Below are 16,693 nucleotides of genomic sequence, written 5' to 3'. Positions count from 1 at the left end.
GCCCTTTCGTGCATTCTAGACATCTATCTCCCAAGAGTGTACAAATCAAATAATTATATACTAGATATGAATAATGGAGTTGATTACTTAGAATTTACATTTTAGACTTCTGCTGGAGGTCATATTGTAAATTCCTCTTCAGCTCCCTGTGATTATCATGAGTCATTCTCTTACCTTTCAGCACACAAGAAATGATAGATATGGATTTTGTTACTGCAGCATCTGGTTGAATCTATGATTGTAAAAAGCGTCGCCCAAGGTTTTTGGTATAAATGGAAGGAGATGAAAATGCACAGTCTCTTTACATCTGCTGGAGTTAATTCACCATCCACAGTGTTTACAACTGCTTACTCAGTGTTGCTGGAGAAACTGACTGCCATCTTTATTTACATTGTCTTTTAATTCAGTTATTGACATATGGCTGATCTTTGCTCTGGACCTCTAAGTATTATACTAGGTACCATCTTAACATTTTTGCCCTTATTAAAAAGCCCTACTTAAAATTTCTCATCTGTGGAAAAAGTGGTTTGTAATTCTTCATCAAACCAGTTTATCGTAGTTCCTTCTCCAAAAGTTACACATTATTTCTTCATTTTTCTTTGCTCTGACCAGCCTTGGTGAAGCTCCTTATCTGTCAGTTGTTTTCCACGACCCTGTGGCAGGTGAGCTATCAGGCCATTTAGCGTCCTGGTAGAGAAACCAGACTGTCTGGAATACTGCAAATGAAAAAGACAGTTTTTGGCAGAAGCCGATGTCACTGATTTATAATGATTTATTTCTGTCTTAAAATAGCATGATGGAAGATGTACAAGAGCGACTAAAAACTCTGTACTCTACGGGTAAACATGTTATTGAAATTGCATGAAATTTTACAGCAGCAGTAGGAAAGAAGGATTACTTAGAGAATAGCTTACAAATTGTGGAAGATAATTCTAGCACTATAATAAGTACATGAATTAAGCAAACTGATTCCAGGCTTTGGACCCAGTAGAACCCACACTCACTGCTGTCAGTAACAGCCGTAAAATCAGAAATTTACCTAAAGAATGCGGTCAGCAATAGCAAATAACAAAGTTCTTACTGAAACAGGTTAAAAAGTTATTGTTTCAGACGTAATCTCTCTAGGGATTAAAAAGAGGCACGTAGTACTCTACGTAGTTAGTGGTACTGTTTTGTGGTAAGTATTTGGGACGTGCCTAGTTACAAGTCACAGGGGGCCTATACACATTTTTTCCCTCTGGCTTTAATGCCTGTGGCTAATTCCTACTGGAGGATGCACTTAATTTAGGAAGGTCTTGTTCCAAAATATTGCCTAAGAGTAAATATTGTTGTTTGATGTGTTGCAGTCCAACATTCTAAGGCTGTGTAGACCTGCATTTGTTTTGATGCAACCTTTAATCTTACTGAAGTAATACCCTCTTCCTTTAAATACACAGTTAATTTACTCATTTGATAAATGAACATAGTTTCTTATAAAGTGAGGGACTTCCAGGTCGTGTGTGTGCAGATTAGTGTTTACAAACACATAACACATGTACACCAAACACAGATGTGTGCAGTTCCATTTTGGAGTATAAACTGGGTTAGCAGGACAAAATGTTGTCCTGTGTTCATTATAATGTTAATTTGAAAAGTTAAGGGTGGTTTCTAGTTCATCTTGACTGGAAATGGATGAGATTTTGGGTTGTCCTGGCATTTTCTAATATTTTTTTGGCTTCACTAAGAGCTCTCCTTCCTGCCCAGAAGTGGTTTTGTCTGAATCAAAGCTTAACTCTTTCTGAGGAATAAAGTTATTGATGCTATTCGTCATTTTGTGTCTCCTTGTGTGGTGACAATGGCATTGGTAGCTGCCTACATTGCATGATTTATTATATGCTATCTGTAATAGTGTCTATAATGTATTTGTGTCTGTCTTCTATTGGCACATTGTCTTTAGATGTAACTTTTTAACTATATGAGGTTGAACTGCGCTGTTAAGCCTCCTCCAAAGAACCTTGTATATTAATATAACTAGTATACTAATGGTGGGGGTTTTTTTTAAGAATCCAGAACTGTAGGAGATTGTACAGCATCATTAAGGTGCACATAATTTTAGTCCAGGAAATAAAGACTTACAGCAAAGTAGTTTATCCATCATGTTTGGGAAATAAGCAATATTACATTCGTGAAAAATATGGACGGACCAACCTTGCTGTAAATGCCTCTGTGCTACAGGCTAACAGTATTCATGTGTAACTTTGACTAATCTCCTGTAGGAAAGAATCAATTTGCTATCCATTGCACTACTTCCTGAAACAGTTCTCATAACAATTCATGCTACTGATGTATTTGCATTACTTAATACATCTCCTCAAACATAGTGTCTATCAATATGGCAATTTCAATGTAATGCTATGTTGACTCCTTTTATCTACTACAGAATATATTACTAAGTAAGTTTTTCATGTAAAAAAAAAAATTAAGTAAATGTTTCTACCATCTTCTTGGTAACTGAATCTTTTACTGCGCATTCTAGTCTCTTCCTCCCTATAAGGCCTATGGAAGCTGTTTTTACATTTTAATGTTTGAAAATAAATAGAAACAAATCAGCACTAAGGAAATAATGATTGTTCCAAAATCCTGTAAATATGTAGCAAATCACACAAGAAATAATTCTTCTTAATTAGTTGGTTTTCATGACTTGACAAGTGCAGTAATAATAATTTACTAGCTCTTCACACCTACAGAATCTCACTGAGAAAAGAGGCAGACCTGGGTTTCTTACATCAAAAGCAATATTTTCCACTTGATCTTTCCTTAAATAGGAATGGTTTAGAACTTGCTTATCCATTCCAAAGTAAAAAACTGCAGATCTATTCCTTCACAAGTTGTATTAAATAAGTAATATTTCTCAAAAATTAAACAGTTTCTGGGTTTTAGAAACTGGTCAAAGGCATTTAACCCTAAAATGCATATATTTCTGCTTCAGCATATATTCCTTGTTTGTATTGGAAAAAAAAAAAAAAATCTGAAATGCACTGCAATTCATGCAGTTTTTGGAAGACAAAGATTGTAATGGAACTTGACACACACACAGATCACATGGAGTTCATAGGTCAGGTGTTTTTTTCCCACCAACTCAGCCCTCCTCAGTCACCACACATGAAATATTTCCTCTGGTCCTGGAGCCCCTAGGTACAAAAAAAGCGTTGATGAGCATGAGAGAGCTCAGCATAGCACTGTGAAGATGATCGGACAGCTGGAAGATGTACCCTACTGAGGGAGGCTGAGGGAACTGGGCTTGTGCTCTGCACCAGGGGGTGCAACAATAAGGAAGGTGTTTAAATAGCTGTTTTCTTAAGGTAGGGTAAACCCTAGAAATATGGATAGTGAGGAAATCTTAGGTCCCTTCAAATGGTGGGAACTCCATTTTTGTGCAGCATCAGACAGGCATTACATGGATGCTGCACAGATGCTATCTGTGGAGAGGCTCCTCCTTCTTCCCACAATGTGGAGCCTGTTCTTTTGTGTGGCAAAGAATCACATGTGTTTTTTCCTGATGGACTGGGATGTCATCTCATTCAAAATATTCACCACTGTCAGCACAGGCTTTAAGTACAAGGCTCAGTAGAACATACATGTCCTGTTCAAGATCACTAACTCCTTGAATACAGTATTTTCCACAATGCTCTCAATGTAGCTTGTTCAGCGTGGAGGAGAGACAGCTTCAGAGGAACTAACAGTGCCCCTGCACTGCTTAGGAGGATGCTGGCAAGAGGTCCAAGCCAGGATTTTACTTAAGTCCTGCCAGAAGAATGAGAGAAGGTGGCATGAATAAGGGGAGGGTCTGGTGACATATAAGGAAAGTTTTTTTCACAATGAAAATAAGCATTTGTAACCAGTTACCCAGGGAGGTTTGGTGTTCTAAGCTCTTTCAAGAGCTGACTGGACAAACCCTGGGCAAAGTGCTGTGAATTCAGTGTTGTCCCTGCCTTGAGCAGCTGTGTGATTCTGAAATTCAGAGCAGATAGCTAAATTGGAATCTTAATCTGTGAGCTGGATCTCTCCCTTTAGCTAACTAACAGACATTAGATGACAGTCCACACTGACAAGTTCAGCAGAAGTTAATTAAAATAACTTTGGACAAATACAGTTTGTAATAAAGCAAAGCTGGGCAACAGGAGGACAATGTTGGCATAAAAGAATAGCTAAGGCTACTTAAACATTTTAATCTGTTATCTTAATTTTCTTTTCTCAGCAAGTTATATTCCCAGAGTGGATTAAATTTCAATTTAACATTATCCTGACTATCTGCTTGCACGGATGAAAAAGATTGAAAGGGCACAATTATAAAGTTATGAAACAATTAACATTTATTTGACTGATTATATGCAAGATGGAATAGAGTCTTACATCACTAGGCCAATTTGTAAAGGAGGGCCACCACCCTTTTTGGAAACATAGCGAAGGCTACTTGTTTCACAGTGTGCTTGCCCTTTATCCTGTGTCCATATGCTGGATCTGACACCTGGGCTGTTGCCCAGACACTCTGCTTTGTGTGCATGTCTAGACTGAGGAAGAGTGGTGTGTTCTTGTTGGGCCATTCTATGTATAGCTGATAAAACTCATTTGCCTGAAATATATGTCTATCCATACCTTATGCATTGTGAAAAATCATACAAATAGGTATGGCATTCTGTTGATTAATCTTCCAAAAGTATCCCAGAATTGACTTCTGTTGCATATACTGCGCTTTTTTTTTGCGTTTAATTTCTTGATATTGAATTTTAATAATGAAATATAAATTTACGTTTATCTTCCATACCTGACCCTGAACTTAATATTCTCTTCAACATGTTCCTGTTCCAACCCACTTAATCCTAGCTTTGCCGAGATATAACCATTCACATCATATCTTGCTGGAAGAATAAAGATCCCACTTGGCTTTTTGTCAAGTTGTGGAGTGAGGATGGTGAAGGTAAATCATTTTGGAGCACAAACCTGAAACTTAGTCTCCATCAGAAGACAGAAGCTGAGATCAGCCCAGCTGCTCTCCAGCTCAGTGTTTGCCATCAGCAGCATTTCCAGGGGTTTATGGTTTGTGGCCAATTCACTTACTCTTCTGCAAGTTGCTGGGTGAAGGGAGAGTGAGGATTAAGGCAAACCCATTTGTTCCCCTGTGGTCTTGCTATGCCCATTTCCCACTAATTGAGATAGATTCCAAATTGAGAGGAAAAACTAAAAGAAAAAAACCTCAGGAATCCAAGCTTCCTACAAATAGGCCTTAATTTAGCAAAAAAAAAAAAAAAAAAAAAAAAAAAATCAGGTATATTAGATTAAGTTGTTTTGATTCATACTCTTTGCAACACAGTCTTAGAGAAAAGCCTTTGTAGACTCAGGCAGCTGAAGCAGTGTTCAGCCAAGTCTAGATTATGGATACTTACAGCTGCTGTCAGTGGAAAAGTTTCCTGAGGTTGTTCAGCTTCTCTATTGTCTGTTCTCAAAGTCTTACCCTTTCATGCACTATTGGCAAATAAGGGGGAAAGAGGAAGAGAAAAGAGGCCATGTAGGTTTTATAAACTTTTGTAGTCTACCTCAGCATACTGTTTATGAATTTTTCCCTTCACCTGTTTGCTGGTACCTGAAAATATTTTAGTGGCAAAGAAGTAGTAGTCTGTCTGTGAGCTTCCTGAGCTGGTCTTATAATATAGTTGTGAGCACAGTGATTATTCAGCTTAGGTGCAGTATTATGTACTATATATGCAGCATGGATATTGCTTTTCACTTTCCTGATTTCCTCTTCAGAAAGACTTCAAATTACCAGTCTCCTGACTGTAACCAGAAGGATATGAGTGCCCTAGCTTCAAGTAAGGGTGCATACAATTATCTGTTATTTTTCATATTAAACTAATCAACTTTATTAAATATCTCTTTTGTGATAAAGAGGGCAGGCTGAGAGATTAAGAAAAAAAGAGATTGGTTTAAATTTTCTATTCTTATCTGCCACTAACTTTATGCAAAAGTCATACTGGAAAGTTGAAGAACAATGAATTTCCTGTGTTCATGATACAATTTACTCCACAAAAATGAAAATATTTAGATACTGAAAAATCACCTCGCAGACTTTAGCACTATAATAGAATAGAGACCTTTGGATATTTTTTCATCATAGAGACCTTTTCCACAGTTGGATTTGCCACTGATTTTTTATTTTTTTTTTTAAATTAAATTCTCAGTAGACTCACAGTCCCAATAAAAGTAATTTATTTCACATGTGTTATTTTTCATTTTGCTGAGAAAAAACCTCTAAGTCTTGACGCAGTCTTGAAATAAAGATATTATTTTTAGGGCAGTACAAATATTTTTCTTTTTATTTTAGAACCAGGTGGCTCCAAAGAAGAGAAGGAAAAAAAAAAGAGCTATGGGAAAATGCATTTCTTTGTCTGTGCTGCATTTAGGATGTGGTCATGCCTCAGGAGCCTGGAGGTTGCCATTACAATGTGCCTGAGCTGAGGGACCTAATTTTATCTACGTATAAACCTTCCTCCCAATCCTTCTGAAGTGTGCTTCTCTGGTTTGCTTAGAAAAATTTTTGCAAGAACTCTCCCGAGTAAGGTCATTTAAGTATGAGTCTGGTCATAGCTATTTACGAGTTTGGGTTTTGACTGAAGTGAGTAATTGAATCACATTGAGCCTCTGAAGTTTGCCTTTTATTTATATATTTCCCCCAATTGTGTGGCTCGGTCTGCCATTGGCTGCTGTCCCTGCAGCCTACCCGAGGGCTCTGCAGTTACATAAGGCTCTGTGTGCTGGGAGCCTATATAAAGCCTTTTTGCATGCCAGCAAGAGACAGAATTTTATCACGATCCAAGTCCCACTGCTTTAGTTCGCATGAGCAGGAAGATTTGCTTGAAGATATCCTGAAACCCAGGCTGGTTTGTTTGCCAGCCAGTGCTTCACAGCTGTCAATCTGAGTCGCAAGTGGCAGCTACTGTGAGTAGCCTCTGTGCATTATGAAGAATTTTTCATTTCCTGTGCAGGATAACACACATCAGACCGAGAGTCCTCCTCCTCACAGATTCCTGAGTTTGACAAATCAGTCAGATCCTATTGGAAGACCAGAAAGAGACGAGCAATTAGCTCAAGTAGAGATTGCTGTACTGGGGGTCATATTTCTGACAGCGTCTGTGGGCAATTTCATTCTCATACTGGTGCTGTGGCGAAGAAGGAAGAAGCTGTCTAGGATGTATGTGTTCATGCTTCACCTCAGCATTGCTGACTTAGTGGTAGCCTTTTTCCAAGTGCTGCCTCAACTCATATGGGATATTACAGATGTTTTCATAGGGCCAGATTTCTTGTGCAGATTTATCAAGTATCTACAATTGCTGGGCATGTTTGCCTCTACTTATATGATAGTGGTCATGACAGTGGACAGATATCAAGCCGTTTGCTACCCTATGGTCACTTTCCAAAAGAAGAGAGCTCTCTGGAACATCCCCATTTGCACCAGCTGGTCTATAGCACTGATTCTTAGCCTACCACAGGTATTTATCTTTTCTAAGACTGAAATATCTCCAGGTGTCTTTGAATGTTGGGGTGAATTTATTCAGCCTTGGGGCCCAAGGGCATATGTGACTTGGATTTTTGTAGTTATATTCTTCATTCCCTCAGCAATTCTTATCACATGCCAGGTCAAGATTTGCAAAATAATCAGAAGAAATATAAATCTGAAAAAACAGAATGAATGTGAAGCACCAAATCAGAATCAAGTCCTGCCATCCCGAGCAAGCAGCGTGAACTGTATTTCAAAGGCTATGATCAAGACAGTAAAAATGACGGTGGTGACAGTTGTTGCATATGTTCTCTGCTGGTCACCTTTCTTCATTGCGCAGCTGTGGTCCGTGTGGTTCCCCAGCATCGTGACCGAAGGTAAGATGCTCTCCCTCCTCAGTCATAGCTGCAGAGCAGGCTAGCACACTGCTGTTGAGTGCTTTATGTTTGCATTTTGCTTTTGTGTAAAGGTTGCATGTGGTCATTTGAAGATGATTAAAAAGAAATACCTGGATTGATTATCTCCTGTATTCAACTGATCACATAACTTCTTGTGTTATGTGATCAAAATGTCATGTGTCTATTTTGTGTGTGTGTCTTGAGTGATTAACAATTTAAAGATTCATGAACAGCATGGTGAAAAGTGTCATGTGCTTCAGTAAAGCCTCAGACTTTTAGAGGTTTTAGGTATTATAGCAGCAGTATTTTGGGTTCTTGAAGTGAAAAAGAGCAATTGACTATTCAAAGTAATAAAATTATTTCTTATTTACTGGGTAGAACAGTGATGTTATAAGACATATGTGGTTTTGGTTTTTTTTAATATTGAAATCCTATTGATGAGATCTCTGTAGTACACTATGAAACAACCAAAAGTTTTCAACCAGCTGTTTTTAAAGCAAAAAAAAAAGCAAGAGAGTTATCAAACACCATGATGTAAACAAGAATAGTCTTGTGAAACTGATTTTATTGCCTCTTTGTGAAAGGCAGACTCTATATGTGACTTTAAATTCACCTATTCTAAACGAAGGTTGGAAAAAAAAAAAAAGGGAAAAAATATAATAGTCCTGCCTGATAAAAATAGTAGTCTCTGAACTTTAAGAAATCTTCTTGTCAGTGTGAATTTGAGTCTTATTCCACGTACATTTAAGTCAAAATATGTATCTGTATTTATTTGTATCTGTTTAACATCTTAGTAATTGCTTTTAAAATTAATGCAACTACATCCAAAAGAGAGCTATATGAAACTATTTAACTCTGAATGCGTAAAATAAAGTGTGCTTTATACCTTCAGCAATTCCAAATTGCATTGAAATGGCAATTTCCTACTAACAGATTAGCTCTAATATATGAATAGATATAGCAGAAAGCAGCAGACTGTGAAAATGTGACATATTTGTAAGAGTGTTTTATTTGGTCTCTTATTCCTTTAATTGTTTTGTTCTAGGTTCAGCATTCACCATTATAATGCTCCTTGGCAATCTAAATAGTTGTGCCAACCCATGGATTTACATGTATTTCTGTGGCCAGATTCCATATTGCACAAATAAGCAGCTGGAGAATACCTCGGCTCAAGAGGAATCCGTGCTCACGGGGAGCATTCATCTCATAGACAGAGACCCTGAGGAAAATAGTACTTCTGCATAAATGCTGAGAGCTTTTTGTTGTTTTGTTACATTCCCTCTGTTCACAAGACAAAATGATATTGTACCACTATCCGTTATTTCGTGGATAAGGAAGCTAAAAATTTGGGTTTTGTTGTAAAAAATATATTTCTCTGCAGTTCTGTAGCATATAGAGGAAGTTTCTGTGTTGTGCAAGCCTGGCTCAGTGCTTCAATCACCACTGTCTTATCAGAATGAGCTCCTGTAAAGACTGACAAAGAGACACAAAAGTATCTTAGATATTTTGTGTCCTAAAGTACTTCCCCATCTGGATTTCTGAGTAGTAAAATTTTACTATTACTTGGTCCAACAAATTGAAACATAATTGAAAAGGAACCTGATATAATTAAACTTGAATATGTTTTCAGAGTGAACTACTAATTGCTCATCATTCTGGTGTGATTGAGGTACAGTGACAAATCTTGAGATGGCAGCACAAAGTCAGAAAAAGCTTTTGCCAGTTTGCTAGCACCTAGTTTAAATTAACTCTTTATGTACATTTATAAAATGCCAAGCAGCTTAATATAATTATAAAAAAGAATTTGGTGTGCTTGTGACATTGAACCCACTATTTCAGTTTCAAATTCCATTGTGGATTGGAGGTATCAGCAGCATAGCAGCAGTTCAGGGGTTTTTCCTTCACACCTTGGGATTTGATTTTCCATGTGTTTCCCGATGTGCAAGCAGTTAACTGGACACCTACACAAACCCCATACACACACACATATACATACTCTAAACAAAAAGTGGATGCTAAGAGTATACACTTTCATTTGGCACTCAAACCCATTTGTTCTAGCATGGGATTTATTGGCAGAGAACCAATTATTATTCTATTCCTTAGTATCCCTTTAGGTTCAAATTCAAATATTTCCATTTGCTGTAAAAATAAATCTGCCTATCTTTATCTCAAATGCCATTTGGTTGCTGTTTTGTGGGTGTTATATGCAGGTAACTGTATTTCATTTCAATGTCTACAGTCTCATCAGAGAAATATGAAAGGAATATGAGCAAGGCTCATTCAGGTAAGAATGGATCTGCATTCCCAGGGAATCTTTGTGGCACTTATATCTGGTCACATGTAATGTATCTACATTATACTGTGTTTCATTACATTTCAGTTTTTTGAGTGCTAGCAGTCTCAAATATCAGTAGAACAGCTATAACATTGTGGGGCTTTAATAGTATTTAAATTGCAGTAAAAGAAATATTGATTTAAACTAAATACTGATCACATAGAAGTTTAACTTCTACTAATTATACTTCTGCATTGCTGATATATTTGTTACTGGCTCTATAAATAATTTGGTAGAGCTGGATGTTGCAAATAACAGTACCTCGATGTGTTCATTCAAAGTCTGAGAGCAGTGTTAACTGTCCATATCTCAGACATATTTTCATCATGTATTGAATGAAACATCAGAACTTCTCAAGTTCAGTGATGATTGTTCACTGCCTATAATATTCGAAACACTTGTATTTTTGTCTCTCAAGTGCTTTCCTTCTGACTTTTTCATTTTCCTTCCCCTGACATGAGCCCTGCTCTTAAAAAAAAAAATTTAAGGTTGCTGTACTATGGTGCAAATTACAGGCTATGGATACTTTTAGTTTCAGTCTGTCAAGAGGTATTTGAACACAGGTATTCCTCCTTTTTCTCATAGGAAAAAAAGCTGGGCTGCATTTTCCAGATGTGTGTCCTTATCCGACATACCCTGCCCTGCCTACCTGATGGGTAGCACTGACTAACGGTCTCAGTGGGCAGTGTGGTTCAGGTCCACTTTTTTTCCATCAAAACTTATTTTCAAATTATGGGAAATTCATTTGAGTATCTTTTTCCCTTTTCCTTTTAATTTTTTTAAAATCCTTATAAAGTGAGCTTTACAGGATTTCTCTTATTTATTAAAAAAAAAAAAAAAGACAATTAAAAATAAAATAAAATTTTCTCTCTGTAAATTTCGCCATCAGTGTTCTTGGAAGTTGTAGTTTGAACATCTTGTGCCCTTGTTTTACTCTATATTTTGAGTCTTCATCTGAACTATATATTTTTCAATTCACTGCACTTAGATTTCCAGCAGGTATTGCAGTATCTCATTAAGAGAGAGGGTTGACTTTGGCACAACACTGCAGTCTGGCCAAGGTGTTTAATCTATATAGGAGAATCAGTAACTCAAACATATGAGTCCCCTGGGGCACAGTGGAAGCCCACAAAAAGGAAAAAATCCAGTTATCAGATGAAAGCCTTTATCATCAAAGCATAGATTCTGTTTTCTCACACAAATAAATTCTGAGTAGAAAAATACCTAGTGTTCTCAGTCTTGAAATTAATTACTATGTTGTTGATGCTGGCACTGTGATATGCTTTCTGGTTATCTGGGTGGGGATTTTTTTTTACTTTCCATGGTTTTGTTACTACTTGGGAAAGGCACAGTCCACTAAAAGGAATTAGATTCTTGCTTAAAAATTAGCAGTTTATATTTTGCAGTACAGATAAGAAGAATCAAAGACAATGTAATCTATTAATTCTGTATGGATTTATTACAGAAAAAAAAAATACAAAAACAACCTAGTACAATGAAAAGAAAAACCCACCATGTTTTGCATTCTTAACAGTATACTTTGATAATTCTTTTATGGTACAGAACTGCTTCTGTATTTTCATAGCCAGTCCCAGTTCACATTCTTTTAAATGGTGAACACTGAAGACAGAAGTGCTACATGATAAACTTTTTAATCTTGCAATGAAATAATGCTGAGAAATTTTACAGATGGTGCCAAACTATCGTCCTGACAATTTCACTTTGATAATTTAGTTCTGACAAGAGAAACCAGATACTGAGTGGAATTAACCGCTCCTGTGTCTGCGTTGTTGGGGGAAGACTGGCAGAGTGACATGGAGACACAAGCTGGAACTGGCATGGTTTATTCTGTGAGACAAACATGGCTAGTTTCTAGTTGTCTAGTTGTCTAACATTCTCTAGTCGTCTAACACCTGACCAGGACAAAAGTATCCTCAAGAGCTTATGAATGTTAGCTACTTTTTGGCTTAAGGGTGTCATGAATTGACAAAGGCAAAGCAAGATGACCCAGCTATTCAGTTCTTTTAGGCAAATTCAGTTTGGGTTGGATTCCTTGGAGTAGGGAAAAAAAAAAAAAAAAGAAAGTTGTTTTCTGACTTCATAAGGTAGAGATTTGGGCCTGAATGCCCTGGCTATCTACAGGAAACATCCATGATTATGAAACAGATTGTTCATACAGCAGAAAAACAGGGCTGCAAACAGTTCAAATGGGAATTGTATTACTTGTAGTAATGCAGCCATAAATAATTTATTCTCTATCGAGGACCTTTATAGGATGATCCATGGCTGATCCATATAGATTTGAATTGAAAGGAAATCACGCTGTTAGAAAAGCTGAAATAAAAACTGATGGAATCTATCCTACCAAATCAAAACTCTGATTTCCATTCCAAATCCTACCTCTTCAGCCCTATGTGTGTCAGCAGCAGGTCCCTCTCTGCTCTCCTCGTCCCAGGTCCCTTCATGATCTGCAATATATATCCCAAACTCTACCAGCCTTGCTAAGGTGGCCAAGGTTGTCTTCACTTTGTCTCTCTGGAACAAAAGGACAGAAGCTGTGTCTTTTCCCTGGGCTTATATGATGCCCCTGCTATGACCACTTGAGGACTTTTTGAAGGTCATCTCATTAAGGGTGTAGATTCTGGGCATATTTACAACCTCTCCATAAATTTTTTTATTAATTTGCACTTCACTCTTTAGGTGAAAAAAAAAGAATAGACATTGAGTGAAACTAGGCAGCCATACCCATTCTCTCATTCTTCTTTTTTTTGCCAGTTCAGCAGACCAAAGCATACACTTTCTGCTGGTAGGTTGTAGCATCTAATTCAACTAAGGTATATCATCCATCTCCATAATGAACTTTGGGGGCAATGAAACTAAGCAAAGGCTTCTTGCCTTTCCATCCAAATGTTGCCCTAGAGACACAGTGCAAACCTATTCAAGTGCTACTGTATTAATCAGGAGCTTTTTTATATCATGACTCACACTTTGAGCGATCTTCAGAATTTTGAATTTGTGCTTCTTGCATCCATTGCAGTGTACCAAAAATTGTTAAATTGTGTGTTACCCAGATTTTAGCTACAAATCTTCTGAATTCTGAGTTAACAATGCGGGAATCAGTAGGACTTAGTGGAGGAAATATTACATTGCCATCTGGGGAAGAAGTTTAAAAAAATGCCAAACAAAAACATTTGAACTTGAAGATCTCTGGAAATTATGGCTGGGGAGGCACATATAACTAGAAAAACATCTGGAGGCAGATATAACTAGAAAAGCATGCTAGTGACCACTTTTCAAGCATTGTAGTAACAAATACTAAGACCCAAGAAAGACATCATAATCTTTTCATCGTTATCATTTACTTCATCATGATCATCACCATCATCACCATCATCACTATTATTTAAATGAAATCATCATATAGCCAACCATAAGTTTTAAAAGAAAAGAAATTTAGGACACTCTGATATATGTAGAGCAGTTATGAAGCTGAAATATGAGAAGCATGTTTTCAATCACAAATGCAACTTTTATATATGATGCTAATATTTTATTTGGCTAAAAGGATAAAGATTGTTTGTTGTTGTTGTTCCAGTATTATTGCTGTGCATTCAATTCCATGAAACTACCTTAAGATGAATTTTGGTACAAAATGTTAAAATTTTGTTTAATGTTTACACATTTTTTTGGATATTAAAATTTTTGCTTTAAGATGCTGTTCTTGTATCCCTTAGCGTATTCATGAGTTCAGTTATTATCTGTATCACCACCTTTGAAGAGATACTAGGAATAAATTATCTGCTAGCTATCACAGTACATTGGAAATGTTTGCCCGTGTCTCAATGTGTTAATAGATGTCTGGCCTCAAATGATTTAATGCTGAGTAGCTCCAGCTTTTGACTTACCAATGGGAAAAATTGTACTTTGTCATGGAGAATAAAAGCCTTCTGGCAAGCAAAGTCATGATGTGAATGCACTGCTTATTGATACATTTAATACGAATTACAGTCTGCTGGGAATGTGATTCATATTCCTCATCCTTTCTTGACAAGACTCATGTTCTGAGACAATATGTGTTTATTTGTAACTATCTGTTCCCAAAAAATACGTGAGAAAAACCACAGAAAAGAAGTTCTTCATTTTTAGCTCACCAGCTGTGAATACGAAATCTTGGAGGTCAATACATTTGCTGTGAAAGATGAAGTTAAAAACATTATTGTAGCATTTGGGATTTTGTTTGCATCACACAAAGAATTAATACTGGATTGTATGACCCTTAAATGAAGATCTTATTAAAGGAATGATACCACAGCGAGTCGAATGCTTAGTGCTCTGGAGTCATAGACTCATAGACCCATAGACTCATAGAATCATTAAGGCTGGAAAAGACCACCAAGATCATCAAGTTCAAACATTAATCTATCGCCACCGTGCTCACCAGTAAACCATATTCTCAAGTGCCACATCTACATGCTTTTTAAACCCTTCCAGCGGTGGTGATTCCACCACTTCCATTCAGAGTCTCTTCCAGTGCCTGATAACTCTTCCAGTGAAGAAGCCTTTTTCTACTATCTAATCTAAGCCTCCCCTGACGCAACTTGTGACCATTTAGTCTTGTCCTGTCACTTGTTACCTCAGGAAAGAGACTAATCTCTACCTCACTCCTGCTTGGATGTTAGCATGCATGTGCATAATACAGTTGGTTGATGCCATGGATCTGCCATAGGACTGCTCTGCAGCTGCTCCTGTGGATCATGGATGAAGCATGCCCAGCATGTATACAGTTTTTAGGAAATTTCCCTTCCAAATGCTCCCCAAGCAGCAATAAGATGGCACTAGGAGAGCACATGCGCTAGCTAGTGTTGCATACTGTAAGGCTGAAGCACTCTGTGTTCATATTGTGAACAGCAGTGATAACAGATGAGCAGAACTAGATCATTTGTATTATTAAGGCTGTCTGTACATGGAAATATGAAAACAAACAGGCAAAGTGATCAAGGAGCATCTCAGGTGATGTCCATACTGAAGGCACTAGCACAGGCATATCTATAACTACTTCCTGTGCTTTTTTTGTGTCATGAAACTGTGTATTGAGTGTCCAGCTGGGCATGAACACACCAAAATGAGCAATCAGTGGGTGGAAGTTGACTTCATTGTGTAAAAGTCCTGCTGGGATGCCACTGCTTATTTCAGGAGTCCAGAGGGCAGAGGTGCTCTGTGGCCCAACACTCTTCACATCTTCTTTATTCCGTGAGGATAAAAGGAAGACACAGCACAGAGTTGCATTACACAACTTATAAACATATAGATGTGTAAATATCTTCATCTTCGGGCTCCTTTCACTGCAGTGTCACCTTAGCCTGATACTTCTGGCGTTGTTTCCAAATGATTCTGCAAGAGAAGGGCATTATGCTGTGATAGAGGTTTTGTTCTGCTGAGAATGAGACAATTAAACTCATCTTACCTGCAATTTAAGCAAGGACTGTATGCCACGAAGAGCTGAATTTTGTATTAATCACCTGAGGGACACTACAAAAATTAGATTTTCAGTCACTGAAATTAAGAAACCAGACTGACTGAATAACTGACTTATTTATTAATTCAGTAGCTTCAGGTTTTCCTTTAATAAAGATTCTTTTTCTGTAAATTAAAGCAGATGAGAGGAATATCATTAATGTAAAATTAGTCTAATCCTATTGAATTTTAAGCTGTGCCAAGACTGCAAGATACAATTAAATTATTGATAGAAGACTAAGAATTCATTTGAGATTTTGATATTTAAAATACAGTATTTTATGTGCACTATATGTAAAGTAACTGGAGGCACAAAAGGACTATCCATAGAAAGCTAAAAAATCCTGGTTTATAAATCAATTTCTAAGGTAAGTCTATAATTTTACAATAAAATATCCATGCCAGATAGATATATGTTTATATGTTAAAATTTAATTTTGAGATTTAATACAAACTACATCTTGTAATACTCTGATTTTTTTTTTTTTTTTTTTTTCATCTGTGCTTCAAAGATGAAATATTTTCTCTGCCTTCAGGTAAGGAAATCAATTACAAGTTTATGAATGCATTTTTGTCTTGGAGGGAAATGTAGAGTTGATTCAGGTAGAAGTCTCAGAACTGAATTGCATTCAAATTATTCATGAATATTTTGCATCTGTAATGGAAGTGAATTGTGCAAGCAATATTGTTTTTCTAGAAGTTTCAACATTTCTCTTACACTGAATGTTACGAAAATATGTTGTTAGTATGCTAAGTATCTGGAAAGTGTCATAGTGTGGTAGTGTATAAATATCCCTTACCTTCATAGTTAGTATTTTGGCACTGTATAATTTCACTTTTTTATCAATTATGATTTACCTTGCAATAATAAAAATAGAAAAATTAAATAGAAATAATTCTGAAAATTCTTCT

The 16,693-nt window shown here is 36.9% G+C and overlaps 1 protein-coding gene across 4 annotated transcripts in view; it reads left to right on the top strand.

Moving 5' to 3' along the window:
* LOC120752335 (arg8-vasotocin receptor-like) overlaps positions 1-13,789 on the top strand; it is a 33,199-nt gene extending 19,410 nt beyond the window's left edge. For 2 of the 4 annotated variants that reach the window (XM_058420460.1, XM_040063240.2), the window contains exons 2-3: positions 7,671-7,908; positions 8,975-13,789. In XM_058420460.1, the coding sequence (XP_058276443.1) occupies positions 7,671-7,908; positions 8,975-9,174 (438 nt within the window). In that variant the 3' untranslated portion in view covers positions 9,175-13,789. Of the gene's footprint in view, positions 1-6,840; positions 7,909-8,974 lie in introns of those variants that run through there. The other 2 variants (XM_040063239.2, XM_040063238.2) reach the window with 2 other exon arrangements.
* Positions 13,790-16,693: the final 2,904 nt, after the last annotated feature.

Source organism: Hirundo rustica, chromosome 4, assembly GCF_015227805.2.
Source record: "Hirundo rustica isolate bHirRus1 chromosome 4, bHirRus1.pri.v3, whole genome shotgun sequence".
Classification (NCBI taxonomy): Eukaryota; Metazoa; Chordata; class Aves; order Passeriformes; family Hirundinidae; genus Hirundo; species Hirundo rustica.
The sequence above is the reverse complement of the archived record's forward strand: the minus strand, read 5'-3'. Positions and strand labels throughout refer to the sequence as shown.